The sequence below is a fragment of the Labrus bergylta genome, chromosome 20 (assembly GCF_963930695.1).
Source record: "Labrus bergylta chromosome 20, fLabBer1.1, whole genome shotgun sequence".
Classification (NCBI taxonomy): Eukaryota; Metazoa; Chordata; class Actinopteri; order Labriformes; family Labridae; genus Labrus; species Labrus bergylta.
The window spans coordinates 18,970,602-18,996,108 of NC_089214.1; the positions used below are offsets into that span (position 1 = coordinate 18,970,602).

The 25,507-nt window shown below is 40.5% G+C and overlaps 1 protein-coding gene across 7 annotated transcripts in view; it reads left to right on the forward strand.

Moving 5' to 3' along the window:
- Positions 1-1,888: 1,888 nt before the first annotated feature.
- phldb2b (pleckstrin homology-like domain, family B, member 2b) overlaps positions 1,889-25,507 on the forward strand; it is a 39,463-nt gene continuing 15,844 nt past the window's right edge. For 3 of the 7 annotated variants that reach the window (XM_065949056.1, XM_065949055.1, XM_065949054.1), the window contains exons 1-8: positions 1,891-2,269; positions 10,427-10,483; positions 10,641-10,764; positions 12,450-12,548; positions 12,793-12,876; positions 19,032-19,151; positions 21,292-21,476; positions 21,829-23,040. In XM_065949056.1, the coding sequence (XP_065805128.1) occupies positions 2,237-2,269; positions 10,427-10,483; positions 10,641-10,764; positions 12,450-12,548; positions 12,793-12,876; positions 19,032-19,151; positions 21,292-21,476; positions 21,829-23,040 (1,914 nt within the window). In that variant the 5' untranslated portion in view covers positions 1,891-2,236. Of the gene's footprint in view, positions 2,270-10,426; positions 10,484-10,640; positions 10,765-12,449; positions 12,549-12,792; positions 12,877-15,305; positions 15,532-19,031; positions 19,152-21,291; positions 21,477-21,828; positions 23,041-25,507 lie in introns of those variants that run through there. The other 4 variants (XM_065949053.1, XM_020641635.3, XM_065949058.1 and 1 more) reach the window with 4 other exon arrangements.

A 25,507-nucleotide genomic window follows, 5' to 3' on the forward strand; every position in this document is an offset into this window, starting at 1 on the left:
TCCTGCTCAGCCTTCTGGGATCACATGGGTGTTCAGGAATTCACTTGGGAATGCTGTCAAACATTCGGCGACCCTCTGAAACCCATTGGCCTGGGCATGATGTCATTACAAAAGCTTTATAGCTCTCATGCTAGCAAGCATGCATGGACTCTTAATAGCCGCTTAATGGCTTCTGGAAACACTTGACATGAAAGAAAGTTTAAAAGGGAACTGCAATTTTAAGGAGCATTAAGAAGATAACACTTAGCGGGTCCCTTTTTGAGGATCCTTTGCTCTGTGATGGATTTCTTTATATCCAGCCAAAGTGTACACAAAGCACGTGTTTTTTGATATATATGTATGCTTTAAAAGCCCTTGAATGTAACCAAGCCACTAGGTCTCCATACATACCAGGTGTCATGAGGAGGAGCAGTGGAGAAAGTGGAGCAGGGCTGGGTGCATGAGCTCTCTTCCTGTTTATCCACAAAGAGATCCTCGCAGTGCCAGAGAGATAAGATCCGGCTGCCATGGATAAGCATGTGTGTGCATGTCCTTTTGTCTATGTGTTAGTCTGTACACAAACCCTACTATAGGTTTCAGTCCTAACCAGAGGACCAGTCTAAGGACTACATTTATCATTTTCCAGCCATAACAAAACACCGCAGTTGTGGTCAGTGCGTAAAGCCTCAACAAAATCCTGCATGACTATGGTTTCATTACAGTTCTGAATGATGCCTGTTGTTTTCTTATGTAAGCTCTGTTGTGTATTGTGGAATATTCTCAAACTTCTGCCAAATAAAATGACCTAGCTCTGATGTAAAAGAGCTGGCATCTGCTCCAGCTCCATGATGTCCTCTGTCTGATGCATGACAGTACATGTCGCTGAGATTTTTCAGATGGTGCACATAAATTATGTGAATAGGAGCCTGACACCGCTAATGCCTAAAGCTAAGGTAAGGTGTGTGTGTGGTATAAAAACACCTGTTTTCATGGTGTTTGTGAAAATAACAAATTTGAAAGTTTTTCCCATATTACTTCACTTTGATGGAAACATTCTATACGTTAAATTGCATGTTCTCTATTGACATAGTATCACATTCAGGAAGTCTCTAATTGTTTTGGTTTTCCTTTTTTTATTGGTTTGTTTTTTAATCGTTTAGGATGGAATAAAACCAGAAGCACTGATTTTAATCATTTTGAATAACCCCTCAAATCTGTTAATTTTTTACAATATATTGATCTATGGTGGGTAAGGTTTACTACAAGATGGCTAACGTTCATTTTCTGTGTATCAAATGCCATAATCATGAATAATGGTTAGCTTTGAGTTCCCAAAGGATAAGTTATTCATTATTTATTTGGATTTGTAAGCTGGAGACTTCTACCAAGCCTATTACAAAAGTTGTATTCAAACAGGAATGTCCATACTCTAAACTTATCACCCTTTATCCCTGATTTCAACTTCTTGGAGAATGACATGATCTGTACCATTTTGTTTGGGCACCAGTCTGGATCTTTCCCACGGACAGATTCCTTCAGAAGAACCATGGGCATCAGGTCTGGATTGTGTCCTGTGAAGGGAGAGTAGACTGCATTCCTAGTTTGATATCATAAGCCAAACATGCTTCTTACCCTGATGTATTTTCATATCACTGCTGCCAAGTGAAGGAGTTCTCTCTCTCCCCTTCTACCTCTCCTTGTACCTTTTTTTTATCCTCCCTCTCCCCTCCCCTTTTCTACATGTCTTTGTTGTCTCTTTGAGCCAGTGAGCACAAGGGGTCAAGAGTAGGTGGTCTGTTAACACCTGCACATTATGCTGAGTGTGTGTGTGTGTGTGTGTGTGTGTGCGTGGATTTGTGAGCGTCTATGAGAGAGAGAGAGAGAACGAGCGAGAGAGAGAGAGAGAGACAGAGAGAGAGAGAGAGAGACTCCCGCCTCTTGTTCCCTCTCTAGCTCCACTTCCAGCTGTTTGTTAAATTCCTCCACACGTCGCAATTGGCTGAGGCCGCCGGCTTTTTTACGTTTGTGTACGTTTTGTGTTCCCGTCATGTGTGTGCATGACAGTGTGTGAATGTGACAGAGGATTTTTTTTTTTCCCCCCCACCAGACTTTCCAAGCTGCTAATCAGGGAATGTATTCGTTGTCAAGAAGGAAACTGTAATCACACCAAGAGAAAAGGAAAAGGGACAGACATTTCCCAGGACTTTGGTGTGAGGGTCTTGGAGCAGCAAAGTAACTGCGTCTCTTCCACTGCACGATGACAGAAGTGGTCAGTCCACGTTCAATAATGGTAAGTGACTTGTTTTTGTGATAAATCGCAGTTATAAATGTTCTTATTATATTAAGTCTGTGTTCCTTTAAAATATGGTGACATATTTAATCCCTTTCATGGTGTTCCTACAGCAGCTAATGTTTGATCCAATGCTCTGGAAGTAATTTGTTCCTTAAGTGGTTGATAAGCTTGAGCTACTTTAAGTCGTTTGTTTCTGAGCAAATAAAGAGAAACTTTTGTTTGTTTATTGGCTGACTAAATGGAATTTTTTTACATGCTTTTACGAATTGCCCTCTATTTGTACAATTGAATCTGGTCAAAAGGGAGTAGGCTGCAGAGATGTTGTGTTTTTGTTTTCAAGTGTTGTCTGTTTAATGTCATGTAAGATATTGTTGGTGAGTGCATATAGGAGTAACCCCCATTCCAAAAAGAATCACAGATAATCAGACATTGGTGGATGGTACAGATACTCCCCCCATAAATTATTACATGACTCGTATGTGGATCTACATCTGTTTTATCACAGCATCCGTGCACTGTAAAGAACACAATCAAACACTAGAAAAGCCAACCAAAATGTAAGAAACCAGACAAAGATTTTTTTTCTCATCAGTTCCAACCTCTTTAAAAAGTGAGGTGTTAAAGTATTGACATATCTGAGGGGCATATGTGTGAGTTCGTAGGGTTGGCGCATTGTATATCTACATTGATTGTATTTGATTGTCCTGCCAGAAAACAATATACAGTGTGACATGTTGGTATGTCCAGTTACACAGAAGCAAGTTGTACAGTATGCTGCATGTTATGTCACTGGATGCTTAGACTCTGGTTTTGTCTTCGGTGGCACTCTACTCAAAGAGAATCACATCTGTGTATTTGGTGTCTTAGAGAATTACTTTATGTTGAAGTTAAGATCTCCACATGTTGTTTCATTCCTGCAAAACAGCCAACGCAATGCTAAGCTAATGTTAAAAACATTCAACCCGTCATGTTGGCTCTGACCATGATGTGGAAACCAGTAGATATGTACAACAGACCTGTCATAAGGACTCAATGTACCAATAGTCTATTGTAAATGATGGGAAATGCAGATAAAGGTCAAATATTGAACTTAAACATGGTCATTTTTTTTTTAACATTTTGCAGGAGTGAATTCCAAACATGATTTCAGGATATCGTTCTAGCATTTTCTTTGGAGTAGGCCTGTGCACCTTATATGTTAACTAAATTGGAGGCCATTGTTGCTACCGCAGGAGCCTTACAAAAACTCTTCCATTAATCTTTTTCATCTCTGGATTCTTTATCCTCTGTGTTTATCCATTTCCTTTCCTTTTATCTCCCAGATCCCCCGACATTCGTGTTATCATACGCTCCATCATTCTGCCTCCATCTTTCTTTACTATCCAGGAATAGTTCACAGTTCAGTTCACCCGCTGAGCTAAGTTACTCATGTGGGTTATATGTCCCTCTACAAATTCCCTGTCCCTCCTTGTCTTTTTGTCATATCCGGACCCTTAGAAACCCAAACATCACTTGATCCCCTGCATATGGTGGCGTAGGTAACCCAGGCTCTTCCTTAAAAAACACACACCCTCTTAAGAAATTCAAGTTTCCTCCAACTTTGAGTCAGCTGCAATAACAATAGAGTCTCTTTCCTGTGAGGATCTTGTATTTCGGTAAATGAAGAAAAAACCCTGATAGGAGGGTGAGAGAGTTTGAGTTGGAGGACAATGCTGGTGGATGTTTGTTGTGTTTTAAGCAAAGGCTCAAGGTCAAGCTGTCTTAATCTGCTCGTAAAGTTTTCACCAAAACACAAAAACAAATGCAATAATGGAAACACATACAATCACAGAAACATGCAGACAAGATTAAGTTAATTTAAGTTTTTTTTTTTTAGAGACTAGTTGCAAAAAAAGAGAATTATTGTGTGCCTATAAGTAAAGCCCATGTACATGTGTGTGGTGTGTGGTTTGTGTGTGTGTGTGAGTGAGGGAATGTTGACCTTTATGGTGTGTGGGCATACTGAAGGCATAAATTAAATTAATTAAAGTTTTGTTAAAGACTTAACTGCACACAAAAAATACAGTGTAGTGTAGAGAAGGGAGGAAGATAACCCCAGTTAGCCCGACAGAGAGAGAGGGACTCCATATTAAACAGCATCTGTGATACAATGCTGGCTTTGTCAGGTGGGAGGAGGAGAGGGTAACGCTGGAATGTAAGGGGAGGGGATGTTAGTGAGATATATAGAGGGATGGAGAGAGGGACAGATAAGGACAGAGGCAACGAGACAAATCAGGGAGACTGGCGAAGAAACTGAATTGAATGTTTTTAAAAGAGAATTAAACTCAACGAGAGCATGAGAGAGGAAACTGGCTGGGAAGACTAGCCTGGCCTGCCAGAACAATCAACAGATCCATTACCTCTCAATTCATTTTTTTTTAAATACGTTTTTGAACGCTGACTTTGGAAGACCAACATTTTTCTGGACCACCAACCAATCAGAGAAACAAAACATTGGGACTGCTAAGCTAAAAAATAGCTTCTTTGGCTTCTAGAACCAGACATAACAAGGACCGTTTTTTATGATATGATTAAGCAGTGAACACTAAGCTGTTCCATAATGCAACTGACCAACCAGTATGTAGTATTCCAGACTGTTTCACATGAGAGGCTGCCATGTTGGTTGTTTATGAAAGTGCTTCAGTGGCACTAAAATCAGCTCTATTCTAGTTGAAGTTGTGAATGAATTGACTTGAATCTGGTCAGATTGATATCTGTCTGAATGAATGGGAGCCAGACACGTCACCGAGAGTAAATAAAACATGTGCGCACACATTTCTACGGTTCCCAGGTTATGGAAAGATAGCTTTTTTAAAACGAGCCTGATTCAGAAACAAAAAAGACAGTGATTGTACTGAGGGCAATTGAGAAAGAAAAAACAAGATTTGTTTTTGGCTTGATAGAAATGAAAAGAAAGAGTCAAACACAAAGACATATGAGACCCTGGTATGACTCCAATTCATCGCTTTTAATGATTTTTTGGTCATTGTAAGAAATTGGAAAACTGCTAGATGGTGGAGTCGTGAGGAAAGGTGTTCAAATATTCACCTCAACACATGAAAAACTTCTCCTCAATGATATTCTGCTACCACTTTAATACTCTGATGACACAGTTGGGTTTGCAATAAGGTTAACTGAACCAATGAGTATCTGCGTCTTCCTGAGATTCTTTATCTGATGTGTTGAACTGCTATCTTTTCAAACGTGTCTGATGCTAACAACAGTTAGTTTTCATCGTTGTAGCAAGATTACGGCCAAATTGAAAGTCGCTGCAATTCCATATAGGTGTATTACTGTATTCCAGGTCTTATCTCCATCAGTTGGTGAACCCTTTAACCATCATGTTAAGGAACTGCCTGGCTTGGAAAATCCTCTGCCCAATACCAATATGGACTACTTTAATTTAGCAGCATCGTGCACTGAGGGAGCAGATTACCAACAATGAATTTATAGATTTAAAATAATCTGACTGTTTGTTCAAACACTCTGTTCTACCTGCTTTGTAACACTATGTTTGATGTTACCATATCTTAAATCTCAATCACAATATTCAGAATATTCAGTTTGTACTTTCAGTTTGCCTTGCTGACCAAAAACATTTGATTCCTCTTGTTTTTCCTTGTTTTTGAAGATTGCATCGTCCAGCTCAATACTTGCTCAAAAAAGCTTGTGCAAGTTACTTAACTATCCAACCTGTGCCCTACATTATTCTATTCCAAATAAGTGACATCCACCCCATTGGGACAGGCCTGAGATGTGGTTATATAAAAAAAAAGACTGCAACAAAAAACAGACAGCAACAATAATGCAGAAAGTACTTGAAACAAGAGAAAAATCAAAACAGATGTTGAGGAAATAGAAGCAGAGAAGGGACTCAACATGAAATGAGGGATGAAAGCAGAAGGAGAAGAAAATAAGAAGATGAAACGAAAGCAGTTTGAGAATGCTATGTCTTTCCTTAAGGTTTTATGAGCTCTCGTTCTTCCACCACTTTCACTTTTTTCTTGACCCCATATTTTTCTCTGCTTCGCTCTATCTCCATCTCCAGATGCAGGGGGAACTCAGCACTTTAGGGGGACTCAGCTGCTCTGCAGATGGGATCAAAGAAAGATTTTGTGCTTGTACACTTTCTTGTTCTTGGGTCCTTGTGGTTTTATAATGTTGTGTATTTATGACTTTGTTTCAGCTGGTGTCAAAGTATTCAAGAGGAAGTTGCAGGAGTACATCAGATTGAGAGTCAAGTTGGTTTTATAATCATGTTGGGCCTGTGTGCTTAGGATAGATACCCATTGGACAACTTTCCCTCAAAAGGAAAAATTAACCTTTGGAAACTTTACCAATCTCATTCTTTTCCAGCAGTATTTACCCTCATCTGCTTCGCATATCTCTAAATGATTACCTTTGTAGGTCAAAGATTGTCTATATTTCCCAGATTTAAGAAAGAAAATCACCTCGTTTAAGACACTAGATTAAGTGAGGAGTTGAATCTGATGATTTTTAACTTCAGAACACAATTGCAAGTTCTTGGAAAACGTCCTTGTTCTTTAAATCATAGGTGGAGAGCAACATCTGATAAAAGTAATTCTCTTATTATCAAATATTCTGTTATTAAACTTCATTGTAGGCTAGCTGTAAAGTAAATGTTGCATCATGTCCTCTGATGTTTGGTCAGAAACAATGTGTCGACTTAAAGTCGTGAAAAAACTACAGAAACCACAAAAGCCTGAGAATTGAAACTCAGTTGTCTTGTTCCTCACATATTTGTCATTCACACTGAACTGTGTGGTGTTGTTAATGAATAGTTAGGTTGTTGGTTAAATCCTTTGTCTTTGGTTGTCACAGGCCTGTTATAAGTCTCAATCATGCTTAAATCTGGAACGACTGAAATGATTGGATGGCTTATCTGCCTGTTATTGTGCCTATGTGCTGACCTGCCTACCTGCTCTCGATCTGACCTTACACTTATTAAACATAGAGGACTTGCTCAAGCTAGAGCTAGCAAGATGTCATAACAAAAAAAGTGTGATATGGTTAGCTACAAGAAAGCTAAAGGTAGTTTATATTCCTGCGTTTGGTAATTAAAAAAAAGACAAAAAAAGAGCTTTAACATTGTTTCAGCTGGATATCAATACTGTAGAACACACTTGTTAACATGACAACATAATATCCTCTCGTAAATGAGAAAATCACACTGCTTTCTTTTTTTATTTTACTTTGATAAGCAATTTTTATACATCCACTTAATAACATGTAGTTGTGCTAAAATGTTAGCCTTATTTGGGGTCTCGTTTCTGGCCCTCTGTAAATGCAAGTCTAGTGTTTATTCTCTTTCTCTGTTTCCTTCTCCACGGACTCCTTTAAAGCATCATTTCATACTCTTCTGCTTAAAGATGTTCCCAAGCTAGTTCGTTTTGCTGGTTCACCACAACATGTGATCTCTATCGAACAGCCATTTAATCCATTATTGATATATTTATATACAATGATTTATATATTTACATTTAACATATTTAAAGGCCGGGAATTAGAGGCAACAGGCTTCACATTTTTTATCTTTCTGTTTATGTGTTCACAAATTGTTGTTGGCTGCAAATTCCCAGACCATCCAATCATTTCATACCTGTGCTCTCATAGCCAGAGGCCATGATAGCATCAAGTGTGGTGGTTGGAGATTGGGATACCAGAGCTGAAATCTGAAAATCTAGAAGGGGGTTGACACACTTCACTGCTTTACTTAAACTAGAGTACAACAATGCAGATGACTTGTCTTGACCTGCCCAGATTGGAGCTCACCTGGGGAACAAATGCAGGCAAATGGGGCGGGGGTGTTAGCAACTAAAAGGTGAAAATAAGGATGAATGATGCGTGAAATGGGCATTGGGTTGATGGGAAATGAAAGCCATAAATGGCGAGGGAAAAGCCTTTTTCATCATACTCAAAATAGTCTCCCTTGGACTTTAAAATTTGCCTTTGCATTTGTCCAGCTGATGTTGCCATCATACACTGTGTGTTTGCTTTGTCTACACCAGGTATGAAAAAAGAATCAATGGAATGTTGGGCCCTCATATCTTCAAGTGATAACAAAAAAGAGCTGATGTGTGACTTTATTTGTGGATGTTTGTGCATGCATAGCGGTCAGACGGGTGGCTGAAGTGCAAAGAATAGCAAAGTGTGTGTATGAGTGGGTTTGAAGGCAAAAAGGGTGTCAAAGCAGCAAAGGAAGTGACCTCAGAAAGGAAGTCGGCGCTGAATTAGAGGAAGTGGTTTGAAGCTGACTTTGCTGGCTAAGATTAAAAAGGCAGGAGGAAGGGGCAGGGAGAGGAAAAATAAAGAGAGAAGAAGAACTGATGGAAAAAATGGGTAAAAAAAACACAAGAGCGCACTCCAGTAAAAAGGAAGAAGAAAGCTGGAAATAGTGTGAGGTGAATCTTGTATATTATTACAGGATTATTACAGGATAACAGGGAGGAAGGGAGTAAAACAAGGAGCGAGAAGAGGAGGAGGAAGGAAAGGAGGTGGCAGAAGGTGGAAAAAGGAAATGTGGTTGAGGTGGTTTCCCATGTACTGTAATCATCTCTGCTTTGGTGAGAAGCTTTTCACTCATTCATCTGGTGTGTGCACATGTGTGTGTGTGTTCCCTTTAATGTGTATGTGTGCACACAAATAGAAGCAGGACTGTTTTGCCTGGGTTGAATTGTAGGGTACTGCCGGCCTTGTTCTTGGCACTGCATCTGAGTGTGTTTTTGGCAGTTTTGATTGAGTTCTCTTTTATCTCGCTCTGTTTTTCATTCCTCTTTATAGTTGATAATTCTCCTCCTTTTAATGCCTGCCCTACTAGTGTCTGGCATCCCGCCCCCTCTCCCAACATTCAAACATTTTCACTTGATTTTTTTTCCGTTTATCTTTGACTCCACTGCAAAGTATTTCAAAACAAGGATGGATAACCTGAAGCCCAATTAGTGGCCCCTTGAGGCAGAAGTGTTTTACAATCCAATGTATTGGGTGAAGCAAACAGTACTGAATATTATATACTGCCCCTTCCCTTGCTCTGTACAGCATGCCCTTGACATTTTCCTGAGTTGCACACATGACCCTTACAGCAAGACGTTTTCACGGTCGGACGGGAGGTGTTTCAAGTCACAGTGCAATGTTTCAACATATACAAGATAGCATGCAGACTTTTTACTGGGGGACCGGCATTATAAAAGTCTGGAATAACGTGGGGTAGAAAAATCTGGCTGTTTGCATTCACACATACATTTCACCATACAATTTGAGGAACTTTCAGAAGTGCAGATCATTTTTGAAAGGGGCTAGATTTGTTTTTAATTCAAAAGCTTGCCCATAAGAGCAAGAGGAATTTTTTTTCAAGTCTCCAACGCTTATTTTCCTTGAGTGCTTAACAATCTGCCTGATTTCATTTTGTTATATGAATTGGAATTGTGACCCATCCTTTCAGAGTTGTGTGGACCTGTGATGTAATGGGTAAGATAGAATAGAAAAAAAATGTAACTCACATGACACAAACACTTTGAGAGCACCAGGCGGCGTGATGATAGACCATAAGCAACAAGTTATGGGAACTCTGTTTTCATGAAACATTTCTGCCAGTTCTTCCCACTGCAGCCCAGCCTGTGTGTGCCCTTGCATGTGTTTGTTTGTGTGTTTCCTCTCAAGTGGTATTTTCCCCATGGAACACTTTCACACAGGGATAACCTCACATGGCAGCAGCTGGCCGGCAAAGCACACTTGTTTTTCTTTGTGTGTAAGTGGCTGTCATTGGTACAGATGTGGGCACAATGTGACCCTGCTCTTGTCTATATAAGGTCTGCTTAGTTGGGGAGAATGTTTATATACCTGGACACTCTAAGTACCAATGAAGGCTCTTAATATGTTTAAATCTTTAGTTTATTTAGAAAAGTCATATTTGTGACTTAATGTCTAATTTTTTTTTTTTTAGAACATATAAAATAGACGTAGAAATGTAGAAAAAGCAACTATACACATTTAAATATAAAATCTAATTATTCAAGACGGAACCTAAATACACTCATAGATAATTAAATAAAATGTTTGGTCTGAGCTGTTGTTCTGTTCTCTCCATATTTACTGCAGGACTCTGAGATGATGTTCCAACCAGAGTCGGATCAGATGTCTCCAATTGAACCCAGGGTAAAGACCCCCCCCCCCCCCCACACACACACACACACACACACACACACACACACACACACACACACACACACACACACACACATCTTATTTTTATTACTTGTAATAAATCCATTTTGTTTGAAACCGACCTCTCCACCCTGACTGATGCTTCTAGTCTCCGCCCCTGGACCTGATCGACACAGGGAAAGGGCTGAAGGTGCAGACGGCCACACCTCATCTGGTGAGCCTGGGCAGTGGGAGGCTGAGTGTGGCAATCACCCTGTTGCCCCTAAAAGAAGGTAACACAATCAACAAACACACTCTCCTACAGCACACTCCATGGGTTAGAAGGTCATACAGTAACCGTCTCCCATCCCTTCTCCATTCATGTCTTGAAAAATCCCCACCTGTGGAGATACCAGACCTCTTTTGTCATTAACTCCTTTCTTCCTTCCTTTCTATCAGCCTTCTAACATTTTTATTCCATTTCCCTGATTTACTTCGTCCCTTTTTTTGCCCTCTTTGCATAATAGCTTAATTTCCATGGTTACCTGAGAGGTGTTATTGAAGAAAGCGGTACTCTTTACTAGGTAACAACAAGGTCAAGACCACAGCCTAAACTACTTTCCTCTTCAAGATTCCTTTAGACTAAAAAGAGATATTTACATACTCTACATTCACAACATAATGTTTTTTATCATTGTGAAAATGACGCTACTTAACATTTATAGTACAGGCCGACCCAACAGTTGACCATGCCATTTAGAACAACACTTTGCAGACAGACTGCAACACAAACAGCTGTCAAACATGGGATGATGACTCAAACTACTGTATATGGTTTTATGAGTTCCTGCTTTAACAGAGAAAAGAGACAAATTCTATTCAACTAAAAAAAACAGAACTCCACACTAGCCTTCAGAGAAGTGATATTAAAGTCAGTTCAAGCTGTTTTCTTAATTTTAGAAATTGCCATACATGGTGATCATTATGTGGGAACACGTACTTAACACACACTCATATGCAGGGTGATAATGGTGATGCATTTATAGTTATTTTTAGTTTGTCTGTCATCAGCCATCCACAGGTGTCCCACACTCTCCCTCTATCACTTTCCTCACAGACTCAAACACACACTCATCACATCAGCAAGCTGAAGGTGCCAAAGCCTAAATACTATTCCAGTTAGTTTGCCAATCACATAAAGACAAGTTGATGTAAGCAAAGACACAGTGATGGACATGATAAAGACAAAATCATTGATTGTATAGCTGATAATAGTGCAGGATTCTGTGGATAGATGCAGTAGTTTTTACAAAGTGACTAACTTCAAGCTGACCAGATAGAGTGTATCTGTCCATAGACTGATATTGGTAACTCTCACATGATTGAGTGAGCATGTCTTGTATGGATCACAGAGCTGTCTTTACATTTGTAATACAAAAAGATGTAAAGAAAGCCAAAATAATCTGAAAAATGTGTATTTGTGTCATCTGGTCATTGTTTTTATTTGCATTATTGCACAGAAAAGGTACAGACCAGGACTTAAAGAGATCAGACCAAAGGCTACTGCTTTAGTAAAGTCAACATTGTGATGATTCATATTATAGTTCTTTGTTTTTTCTTAGTTTTTTTTTGTCATAAGCACTACCACATTACCACACTCTTTCACAATCGCTCAGCACGATGTGCCCTCCTATTTCAGAGAGGAATGTTCGCAATGTGAATGAGCCGTTTTAGGAGAACTCAAGATCTGTTTTCTCTGGAACATTCATTGAAGGAGGATAAAAAGTTAAAATTCATAAAATTAACTAAAGATCTCAATCTATCCAAATACAGTAGTTCAACCATCTTTTTTTAAAATGTAACTCCTCAGTACTACTTTATGAATATATATTATCTAAAGCTTTTCATGTCTATGAAACCAAATTGTTTTCTAGTTTTCATTTAACTTTAATCACATGTGTATTACTTGATGTTCCAGGAGTGACCCGCATAGGCAGAGAAGATGCCCCAGTTCCTCAAGACATCACTATCCAGGGGCCTGGCGTCGAGGCGGAGCACTGTCTCATTTTTAATGAAGGTTGATGTCAGTTCTCTTTCTATCACATGATTTCATAAGGCCTCTGCTAATGCACTTGCCAAGGCTTAAGTGTGTAATATATTGTGGTTATTAATGGCCCAGTAACAGAAAAGGCTTTAATCTTAATGTATTATCTAAATATATCACAATTGTTTAGAACTGAATTTACTTCAAAGTTTTAATAGTGAATTGGACTGAATTGCATAACACTGTTCCTCTGACTCTATTATTGTCTGTAACACAGGAGGGGTGGTGACCCTGGACCCCTGTGGACACCTCTGCAGTCTGGATGGAGTCCAGGTCACTGTGCCTACACCTCTCACACAAGGTAAGATCATAGACCGTTATACACAGTCTCTGGGTAGGATACACACACACACACACACACACACACACATGCTTTGAAATGTTGCCACCTACTGGTCATTAAAGGAGGTAGCATTAAAGTTGGCTCAAATGCATGGAGTGAGCCAACTTGCAGTATTTCATAACTCCAGTGTGTGAGAAAGAGAAAGAAAGAGAGAGAGAGAGGGAGAACGAGAGAGAGGGAGAACGAGAGAGAGAGAGAGAGAGATGGAGAAAGAGAGAGAGAGAGAGGTTAGTTTGTGGTTTGGTTTACTTGCGTTCCTTTCAGTGTATGTATGACTCATATGGGCACAGTTAATATTGTGCTGACATTTTGCATGGAAACAGCGGGGTGTACTGTATGTGTGTGTGAGTTTCTGTGTGTATTTTCACATGAATGTATACACTAATGTGTGTGTAAGCATCTCAACATGCTTGTGTTTTGAATGAAGCAGTGCATGTGTGTGTGTGTGTGTGTGTGTGTGTGTGTGTGTGTGTGTGTGTGTGTGTGTGTGTGTGTGTGTGCCCCTGGTTTGGTTTAATTTGTTGTGGTTTGGAACAGCTAGATGCTACAATGAGTCACAGCTTCCAGCAACTGCAAAGCATGCTCTTCTAACTCTGCACTGTATAGAGTGCACAAACTTACAAAACACCCATATAAATGTAGCAGCCTCAAAATATCTAGTGAACTCCTTTTATTATCTCTCTGTCCATTCATGTCCACGTGCCAGTCTGTTTTTCTGTCTGCCAGATATCTTGATCTGTTTATCTCCTGTCTGTTCTCTATCTTCTCTCCTCTCCAGGGTTCTTATTTGGGGTTGTTTCAGCTGCAAAGCTCCCCCTGTTTCACTATTGCCAGCTGTAACAATTTCCACTCCACCCGGTTTTCCTTCCCTTTCCTATTCCTTTCCTTTCCCTTTCTTGTGTTATTTAAAAGAGCATGCAGTGCATTGGCTTTTCCCGAACCATGTGTCCAGCCTTTACTTATGCGCTTTTGTCATTGTCATTGTGTCCTGTGTGACTGAGCCATTTTAAGTTAAATATTGACAGGCCTATTTATTTTCCCGTTGAGCCTGGCCGATTCAAATATTGACAACATTTTGGTGTGCCTACGCACACAAGGCCAGGGTATTGTGAAGCAGCAGGGGTGCAGAAAGGGACTGAAAGACAAAAAGGGGTTAAAAAAAAGTCAAAAGGGCATGGTTTGGAAAATTATGGAGGGAGAGAGAGGAAGAGAGGGAGAACATCTTTCAGGAATATCCAGTGGCCTTGGATGCTCTGGGTTGAGTAAGTCTAACCACACGCACACAAACACACACAAGCATTTACGCACGGGACACATACACAGTTTGGGGCAGCCTGGAGATGATTAGCTATGTTTAGGAAGTGATCTGTTCTGTATTTGGACTTTGGAGCCTGACCTGAAATCACATCAGCTTCACTCCCTTACTAAATGGAACAGCTGGATGTCAGTCTTTAAACAGTGATCTGCTCATAAACATATGACACAAATGTGACTTATTGCATGGCAACAAAAATAATTACAAACGATCAGTAAGCAATAAAGGTTGTCTTGTGCTTTTTATGTAATGTGTATTAAATCTAATAGTGGGATAGCATCTTTTTCTGCATTTCAGATCATGTGTCAGTGGAGAAAAACCCAATTTCCCAGCATTCACACTGGTCTGTGGCAAATGCAAATCAATCTGCTGAACAAAACAGCTTCACAAATAAGGCCTCTCTCCAGTGTCTCACATACACAAGAAGTAGGCTACACATGACAAAATAAAAGGTAGGAGTGCAAAGTTCTACCAAAAAAAGGAAATATCTGTTATTTGCTCTTCAGCATATCTTACCTCTAGAAAGTCTTTCACTTTGTCTCCAGAAAGTCTGGCTGGCTTAGCTACTAACAAGCCCCTTAACTACCCTTCCTCTATTGTTGTTTGCCTCATAACAAGTTAAATTTAATTATTTTTAATGTAGATTATTTGGTGTTTAAATTGAATAAAGCCAGCATGTTAACGCGTGTTTTTGGTCAGTTTTCTCAGCATAAGCTTTGACTTGTCCTAGGTACTTTGAAGAGAAAAAGGAAGGAAAATAGGTAGGTAGACAAAGAAAAGCGGAGGGGGCGTCTACCAAATACCTCAATGTCTAATGGCCTTTGAACCTACCAACTACCAGTAGGGTATATGGCTTATATGCGGTTAGTAGAGATGTGTTTTCTAATTGACAATTAACATTTTTTTCTATTTTCTTTGCTGTGTTGTTCGCTAAAACAGTCGGTAGTGATAGCATGTTTTTTGACAGTTTTAGACACCACGTTGCTTGGTATATTCTTTCTGAGGTTCATCCCCCATTCAATGAAAGTTGGTACAGTCCGGGAGACAGACCTGTAGATGGTGAATGCAGCAACTTTCTTCCTCACGGAAAGAAGTCGGGAGAGTAGACATCCTGCGGCTTTGGAGGGAGGCAAACAACAACACAGGCATCGGCAGAAGTAGTGTAGTTAAAGATTATATATCGTTTTACATCTTTTTTATTATCCATGTAAAGGTTGTCATGATAATTTGGCTGAAGTTCAAAGGAAGACGATAATTGGTCCTGTCGGGATAAGTGCTCACTGAATGGGATTCACAAGGTTTGTAACGGATTTTTAAACTAGCTCTTATCACTTAAATTATACATTTAATCAAGTTTTTAACACTTCTAAATTATTTCATTGCAGACTTCTTTATATTGGCTCTTTGTTTTGTTTCTTGAATGACATTGTAGCCTACCATTGTGCAGTGACGACGAGGTATCTTACAGCTGCTGTAAAACACATCATCTTATAGTGCTGTAGAGCTACTAGCGGTATTTTAATGTTCATACTCTTCACTCTCCCCTTTATACTAACATTAGGCTACTTGGTTTTTAAAACGATGAACACATTTTATTGCTATTTTTAAAGGCTGGAAATGTTTGTTTTTTAATCTACATTGTGTACCTAATTTGAAGCTTTGTCTATAGACCTAAAAAGGCAGCAAAGAAACAGTATGTGCTCAACATCTGATATTATTGATTTTTCTTTCTAAAAGAATCAAAATTCATGGCAAAGAAGCCATGGAGGTGACAATTACATCCATCTGTCACTTTAAATCAAAGGAAATACTAAGCTAAAATCAGTAATTATTTCCATTTTTTTTTTTAATTGAACGTTTTTTTTTATTTTTATTGGGGAGTAGTGTAATCCATGCTACTGTATCAATGCTTTTTGCAGTCTTACTTTGGAGGCATTTTAGCACATTGACTGCACCTTCAATGCAAATGACCTGGGTGTATATGCATGCCCTGGGGTCACACATTGGCTGGCAAGTTCACAGACCAGTGTGACTGCGTATGACAAAGAGAACTAGCCTGTGGCTGCGAGGACAGGTTTAGGATACTTGACACCTAAATACAAAACCTGCTCCATTGTCTTGGATGTTATTGTGTTCTCAAGCCGTTTTCTGCCGGCCTCTGGCACATTTTTTTTTTTTGCCTTTTAGCAAATATTATATTGGAAATAAGTTAATAAGAAATATGTCCTTGTTATCAGTCTGCACAGTGTCCAATTTAGCTTTCTTTCTTTGTTTCAGATGTATTAGTTTTAAAGTGTTGAGACATGTGGTATTTACCAGGCATGCAAACGCTTGGATGAGTTTGAGATAAAGCAGTGAAAGATATCTAAACCTCTGAGCCTCTGGTTGGGGGCCAGATTATGCATCTGTGTGTGTGTGTGTGTGTGTTAGAATGAGAGAGAAAGTGTGAGTGACTGATCTAATCTACAAAGTGTCCCCAGAGAAAGAACAGTCTGTTTTTTTTATGGTGTTACTGTTGTACCCCATGTGCCCCATGCAGGGTTAATTTGTGGTTTTTGAGGCCAATTAACATTCCCATTGGGACCATTGTGTGTCTTTTCATGAAGAAGTAAACTCAACATCAGTTCAGTGCTTTGACGATTACAGAGCAACATTATGAAGGATACTGTTGTTCTTCTTCAAATGATTGATACTGTTTGATTGTAAGAAAGGGGGATATTTTTTAGGTTGTGTTAGGAACTTTTGGATTGTGATCACTGCTTTGGTAAAAAAAGAAAAAACCTGATCAATTAGCAGGCCATGTAGGTCCAAGCACATGTTCAACATGGGATCTTTGTAATTGGTTTATTTTTCATTCTAACCTAATGGTCTTAAATTGGGCAAATTCTCCACTTATGTTAACTAAATAGAGAAACAGTTTTGAGTTCCCCCTCCCATAACATTGTGGTGAGAGAGTTTAATTTTGTTCTCTCAGATCTACATGGGAACAGAAACAGGCACCAGGCGAGATACAGCTCCTACATCTGTGTCATCAAAGACTCTGAGGTCTGACTTTGTGGATCGCAAACTTTAAATTATCCTATAAATGTATACACAGACTTGTTTTCAGTCTGGTTGTTTTGGAGAGGGTCTGTCAATAAGTGTGTATGCATCAGGGGGTGCATGCCTCGACATGGGAGGCAGACTCAATTTGCTAGTAAACAATTAAACACTTAAATTAAACCTGTTTTGTTGTGGATGTCACAAACACACACACATGCTGCTGTTATTTATTTTTGCTGAAGATGTGAAGGAGGATAGGATTAGTGAGTGGTTATTTGTTAGCTAAGAAGTCCGGGGAGGAAATTAGAAAAAGCAGAGGGGTGGGGGTTGTGAACAAATCAGGTCGACACACTTTACCCTCCACTTTAAAGGTGGCACATGGCGAGGCTTTTGAGGGGAGGAAATTAGATTTTTACAAGAGCTGGCTGCTGGCAAAGAGAGGGAGTGTGTATGTGTGTGCTTCTGTTTTTGCTGTTGTGCTAAATACTGAGAGTTACTGTGAGTCACTAGGCAGTCACCGTTATGAGACACATTTTCACACACACATACAGAGAATGACAACATTCAAAAGACAAACACACGTTACTCATGTGTGGCAATAACAAACTCTTGTATTATTAGGCTTTGCTCACGTCATCCCTTTGTGTGTGTCACAACTCTTCTGATCTCTCCGTCATGATGCTTTTGCTTCACAGTATGTATGCACCCAAACCTGTAGGATAGTGTTTACATGAGTATGTATTTGAGACGTTCACAGTCCAGCTGTGTAGACTAAACATTCCTTGCACTGTTTTCATGTGTGTGGTGCAAGCTTCACCTCACGACTTCACTCAGATCTCCACCTGTGCTGGGAAACTACAATTATCAAGAACTCCTCTCTGGGAACGTCAAGGCAATGTTTAGACAGATAGGACCCCTCTTAGTTAAACTATAAGCCCTTATTTGGCTATTAGCATTTTTTTTTAGCTTAAATAACTTGCTGTGGAACTAGACATAGAGTGAGAGTAAAAAGGAACGATTACAATAAGTGAAGGGAAAAGAGAAAAAAACTGGGATATTTTTCCACTCAGTCTTTTTCCATTCACCCTCTCGCTATCCCCCCTCATGCCTCAGTGCTTGTGTCTGACTTCAGGTCTAAGGAATCTGATGTAACTGTAATGGAGCTATTAAGAAGGTGCTGTTTTAGGCTTCAACACACATGTGGGGGTTTACAGTACTGTAATGCTTATTTGAACCTTTCACCCGCAGAGGTGGTTTTCTGTATCCTCTTTACTCCTCAAAATGTGCATTTGGTGTTGGGTTTTCATTTTTTTGGTGCCATTTTTCACTTTAATTCTCCTTTTGTGTGTGTCAGCACTACTGCTGTCTCTTCCCCTCTGAGGTATTTGGACAGCTGTGTCTGGCTGTGTGTATTACAGAGGTTGCGACCCTGACATCTTGTTTAATACCTGGCCCTCTCAGCCTAATTGATGGCCAGAGCAAACACAGTGGTCTGGGATGGCTGGCTATGCACCAGTGCCTGCAAGTGTGTGTCTGGCTGTGAATAAATATTCCAGGCTTAAACAAATATGAAGCAGTACTCATGACTACCTCTTCATGCTTGGAATATATAATGCCTAATATACATGTCAACATAAACTAGTGTAGTAAAGTTAGTTCATATTGTTATACTCGTTATACAACTGTCTGCCTGACTGTAGATCACTCAGTAAATATCTGCTGTTTCTTTATTTGTTTGTGTGTTATCTCTCTCCAGGTTACTCATTGTGTCTGGGTAAATCCTATTTCTTCCGGTTCAACCATCCAGAGGAGGCCAGCAGAATGAAGAGCATGCTTCCCCAGAAGAGCCCTGTGTCTGCCTTGGCTTACAACACAGGTAAACAAACACATGAAAGCACAAACACACACTAGGGGTCTGCTAAACCTCTTCCTTAACCTCTAACCTGCACCTGATCCCTGTCCTTTTTTCCCTTGATATTCTCTCTGCCTTTGTTCTGCCACATCATCATCTTCTCTTCCAGCCCCTCTCCCTCCCCTTTTATCTGTTCTATATGAAAGTCCTTCAATTCCCACCTGTAGATCTTCATCTGCTTTTTTTGATGAAACATCAGACCCCCCCCCCCCCCCCCCTGCCAGAGTATAAAGTTACAGGTAGACAAGACCCACACAGGTGTGTGAGAATAGGATCTTAATTTTGTGTGTGTGTGTGTATGTGTTAGAAAGACTGAAGGGATGGGGGGAGGCAGGTATTTCTCTCAGTTCTCTCACATATCTTCCCTAAACATGTGCTCTCACTGTCAAACACATGTGAAAACTTAAAGTCAAAGCACATTGGAATGTTTTTGTCATCTGGCGCTCCTCCGTTGCCGTGGTGATACTTCTGTCTCTTTATTGATTGATCGGGCTGTAAGATAGGTGTGTGTCTGTTTGCCATAATCAGTGGAATCCTCCCTCCGTAAACCCCTTACATAAGGAGCGCACTCCTCCCTCCCCAGCTTCCAGCTCTCATATTCACACATTCATGCACACGCTTAACAGATTTTCTATTGCGCTATGCTAAAATCGTCACCATCATCATCCAGATCGCCAAGACTCACACACTCTAAAACACGCTCCTAAGGTGAAAACTATGAGCTCAGCATTGAAGAGAATAGAACGGAGTTGATGCACACCAGGCCTCCTGTATAAATCTGCCCATGTATGGACACTAACACCCTGAGTATGTGTGTCTAGCTGTGTGTGTGTGCTTCTGGATCTTATGATGCCTTTAATTTTCTGCCCCATTTCTCTCCACCATGTAAGGTTAGACGTTTTCTCACACTGGCTTATAATCAGCTATGATGTGCACTTTTTGGTGCTTTTGTTTTGTTTCTTTTTTCTTTTCAAAATAACCCATCAAGTAGTGTTAGTTAAGTATTCTCACTTATGCTTGAACATTTGAACGCATATGTTCACTCTTGGCATGTGTGCATATGTAGCATACACATAATGTTTTTCTCAGGCGCAGGCCCACATATGTCAGTTGTTGGAAAACCTTTTGTGTGTGTGTGTGTGTGCGGGCGTGTGTGTGCGAGCGTTTGTGTCAGTTAAACACTGGGTGGTCTTCAACATTGTAATAGGTCCTTTTCCACTTAAATCCACAAATGAATTCAGCAGACTGGACGGGTTTCTCAGATTTTGATTTCCCTTACCTTAGTGTTTTACTAGTGTATTTTTGATGATGGAATATTATATATTTTTTCAATTTGACTCTTAAAATAAAATAAATCAAGTGCCTTTAATTTCTATTGTCAGCATTATTCTGCCAAATGAAATTTTTTTTTTTTTTTGCTGATTTGGCTGCAAGATTTTTGGAGAAGGAAGTAAAAACTGACTGTCAGTTGAGGTTTTGAAAAAGACCCCCTCATGGCTAAAATGGCTTTAAATAAAGGCTTTAGGAAGGGCGGGGGGCCTCCTGAGAGTAGTCAAGAATATTTTGTGGTCTTTTTCATTTCCCCAAATCCTACTCTTAGAAACTGAAGTCAAAAAAGGGTTGCTATGTTTGTGTTGGATCTAATGGATGGTTTGTCAGAGGGTGTATTTGCATGTGTGTGTGATTGGACTCCTATTCTTGGTGGTTAGCTACCATTTTCAGATTGTTTGGGTTGAGTTTGTCCTGCCAAGGCCCCTATCTATGAATAGCTGCTGCTTCAGGTACATACACAGGCCCACTCCCCCCGCCTCATACTCTCTTCTGCAAGCATTTATGCCCCTGCCCCTCCCTCTTTTTCTTCTTCTACCTTCTTTGTTTCCTGCTACTGGTATTGTGTAGCTACATTTTCCAAAAGCTGAACAAATACACTATGTTACATCCATCCATCTCTCAATAGTTATACTTTATACTTGTACTTTGTATCTTCCCTCCTTTTTGTCTATTTTGTTTACCATTAATATATTCCTGTTTTCTTACAGGGTAATTGTAACCCCATATTCATCTTTTGAATTTCTTTCTCAATTTAACTCTTACCCATCTCCAGACTACCTGAAGTTCAGTAGTGACTATGGTCATGCAGTGGTGGGTGGCACTAGCAGTGCTAGAGGCATGCGATCAGCCTCTGAGCTCCGAGACTTGATGGACACCCTGCAGCGTAAGAAGATTGCCCTGGAGAACAGCCTCAGAGCCAACGGGAACGCCAATCCTTCCTACTTCAGTGTCACACAGGTCAGCTTTCATTGAGCTCCACATCTGAATGTATTATTCAGCCTTCTCTGTCAGGCTTATAGAGTCTGTATGGTAAGCCAGGATGTTTGTCTTGGGCTAAGCAGGGTTTCCTGATGATCTAAAAGCCCAGACATGTCTAAATACTGCTTACCTGTTATCACTGTCACAACTACAGTGTTAAACAGCAAAATAATGCTTATTCATTATTCCTGTTTATGTGACATCGCTTAAATGAGGTACCATTAGATGCAAAAGAGTAGTATTTATTGCTCTAAATTTGTCATATTTTTAATGCATTAGATATTACAGTATGTGTTTCCTGAGGTAACATCTGTTTTCCCTTTTCTACCAGTCTCCTCCCACCTCACCGACCACCAGTCCCGCCACATCATCCACAGCCTATCAGGAACAAGCAAGACGGTTCTATGGCTCAGATCGTCCTCCCATGTCTTTGAAATCTGCTCCCCCTCCTTCCCCTGGACGTCGATCAGACCCTTCTTCTTCCTCCCGCACCTTGATCAGTCGGAACCAAGAAAACTACAGCATTGGCGATAGCCGACGGCTGCACAACCCGGGCTCCTCTAATTTACTGTCCACATGGAACGGTGGCGGTTCCTCAATATCTGTGGATGGTAGCAACACCCTCCTCCTGACTCTACCTCCATCCTCCACCCGCACTCCATCAACAGGAGGTGCGGTCAGCATGCCCTCAAGCCCACGTCTTGGCCGCCGTAGCTTTGGCAACCAAGAGCCATTGCCCAGCAGTCGAACCAGGAAGTATTCGGCGGGCTCACTGAATGGGATGATAGTTGGTGGACACAGCCGCTCCCTGCCACGCCTCTGCCCCTCTACATCTCCCCGTGACAACAACAATGGAGGTCTGACCCTGTCAACCTTGCCCCCACGGCGATCTGATGTTGCCGGGGGTTATAAATATAGTAAAGACTATTACAACAATCAGAATGGCAATTCTGACCTCAACCACAACTCCAGCATCTCCAGTCAGCTTTACTCCAATAGAAATCAAATACAGAGCACCAACCAGGGGGAAGGTGTTGTGTCTATCTCCCTCTCTTCCCCTAAGAACGTGCCTTCCGTAACTCCCTCCATCTCTTCTACAACAACCCAACCTGACGTGACCATCCCATCGAAAGCAGGGGGCTCCTCTTCTCCTCGTGTTGCCAAAAAACTCAGCCTGACCTCCACTAGCTCCGTGGGCTCCATCAGCTCCTTGAGTTCCATCCCAGCAGAACTGGCAGGTCGTGGAGTTACAGGAGGAATGGATGCTTATTTGGGGGATAGGAGAGGGGTAGGACTAGAACTCAGCAGTGCCCCTGGGCTTGGATTTGGCGAGAGGAGGTCTTCATTTGGAAAGGCGGGTCTAGAACCTGGGGTGGGGCTGGGTGAGAGGAGGCAGTCATTTGGAAAGGCTGGAGTGACCCCACCTGGGGGTTTCAGGGAACGAAGGGGGAGTATCAGCTCACTGAGTGGGAAGGAGGAACTGACAGACTACCACCAGAGGCAAAAAGGGGAGAGACTACGGGAGCAGGAGGTGGAGAGACTGGTGAGTTTGTTTCCCTCATAGCCCCATTGTCCAGAAATTCAAATTACGGCAACGTAATGTCAGATCAAATTACACTGTGTAGATGAAGCCTGTGAAACTGCATCCAGTGGTTTAGGGTGTAATTTATTTAAGATTACAGATTGGCAGACTTTTGACAGAGTAACTATTTGTTACTGTTAGATTTATAAATGTGGAGATGAAAGTTGGAAGGTTGAAATCACACAAAGACACAAATGTCCTGGAATGACTTCAGGAATGTCTCCCTTCATACTAACCTTCTTCACGTCCCTTCAAACACACTCTCCCAGGGAGTAACACACACACACACACACACACAGTTAGGTCCACCATTACACAGATGCCTCTGGCTGCTTGCTGTGTAATACAGCACTATTCTTAACCCTGTGCTTGCTACATGTGTATGTTTGTGTATGTGCGGTGCATGTTTGTGTCAGTCAACTGGAGGTTCGCCCAGTGTGGTTCGGACCGCTGAAGAGCCACAGAGCACATCAGTAAGATGTCGGTCAGTGGAACCCAGAAGATTAGAGAGCAGAGTTTAAGTGTAGCAGGTGGATAAACATACAGATGCTCAACATATAATGACAACTGGACTCATAAACTCTCTCTCTTTTTGTCTCTCTCTTTCACACAGCCATATTCTGCTAAGTTGTCTTGTGGTTAAATCTGTGAGAAATAGTTTTCTGGAGGTTGTACAAACCAAACTGCTTATCAAGCTTCACACTGGTTTTCAGTTCGCTGCCAGATATCTTTGAATTGAAGTTATACAAGATGGAGTACAGTGGGCCGGCCCTTTTGCCATGATTATGGAGCCAAACTGAAAAGTATCAAGATGGAAAATGTACCTAACCCCAGCAGTTTTACATGATTATACAGACAATTATTTTTTAGTGTGTATCCTGATGTGGAAGCTTCTTGTTGCTTAGGTTACAAGATGTAATCAGTCTCAGTGTTTACTGTATACATTTATTTGCATTTTATGTTGATACCAGTTTCTGTGAGTCCATCTATAGAAAATGTTGTCTGACCTTAGTCTACCCTCTAGTGGTATAAGAGAAACTCTGCATGCTGTCCATACTTTTATGTTATTAGGTTGTGTGCATTCACAGCTTTATCTGGATATAACCTGGAAAAAAACAACAGTGGACAAGGTTAGATCTTGTGTCATTCAGGGTGGTCATCTTACATGCATCTGTTGAAGTCAAACTACGTTTAAGTTATTTTATTCTGTCTTTCCATTCTAACAAGTTTGCATTTGGCAAAGCATTTTCGGCTTAAATAGTTTGGAATTTAAAAAATACAAATACGAGTGCCACAATATCAATGTTGTAAGGCCAAGAGGAAGATAGAGACAAACATTGGAATTTAGATAATGTCCATACTCTTTCTTTAATAACTTTAATAACAAGCACTTCAGAAAGATATCAGATTCATTTAACTCAAATGCTCCTCATTAGTCAGTCTCATGCACCAGATTATTTTTCCCTCTTCCTTTTACACTTTCTTCCACTTTTTTTTTTTTTTTTTTTTTTCCATTTTCTTTCAGATATTTTCCCCCGCAATTTATTCACTATTGGCCTGGCTTTCCAAATGGATATGTCTCTCCCTTACTCTGTCTCTCTCTCTCCTTTGTGTCTTTGTAGTAGTAGACAGCTGATCACTAAACAGACTCCAGAGACTTGTGTGCATTAGAATAGAACAAGGTGACAAACTGACACAGGCTTGTTTAGCCTCTGGTTCATATTACACTCTATAAATGGGTTGTGTATGTTTGTTTGTGTGCATTTACACATACATGCAGTATTTTTCCCCTGTTAACTAATTATTTCTATTAATTCGAATACATTAGTTTTATATTAACTTTTCCTAAAATGAATGCATGAAATGATTATATCCTATTTAGTGAAACAAACGCTTCTGAGAAGCATCTCTTCAGCCTATCTGAACAGGTAACTTCAAAAGCCTATAACCTGCTTCAAATGCCTTCCTAGAGGACAATTTCCCAGAAAGTGTCTTGTTTTCTTAGTGTCAGTACAGCAGACACATTCCTGCATTTGGAGTCATGGCCTGCTCTTGTGCACACTTCCTATAGTTGACAGCTGTCCACCTTCTTATTAGCCTACTCTCTCTCTCTCTATCTCTCTCTCTGTCTCTCTCTCTCTATCTCTCTCTCACACATCACTCTGGACCATACCTTTTTTTCTAACCTCCTTTCCGTTTCTAATATCACATACAGAGGCATGTTGTGCGGCTTACACACCTCTCCCTCAACAGAAGTTACTGCTGAACCTATGAGAGGGTATTTTGACTCCCTGCAGCCCCTGTAACTCCCCATATAGCTCTGTTAGGGCGGTGAGACCTGTAGAAAGGGGAACTCTTGCTCTACGGATCCTACAAGGATAACAGAATCGTCTTTCTATTGCATGCATATCGGCTCTATTGTGTATGT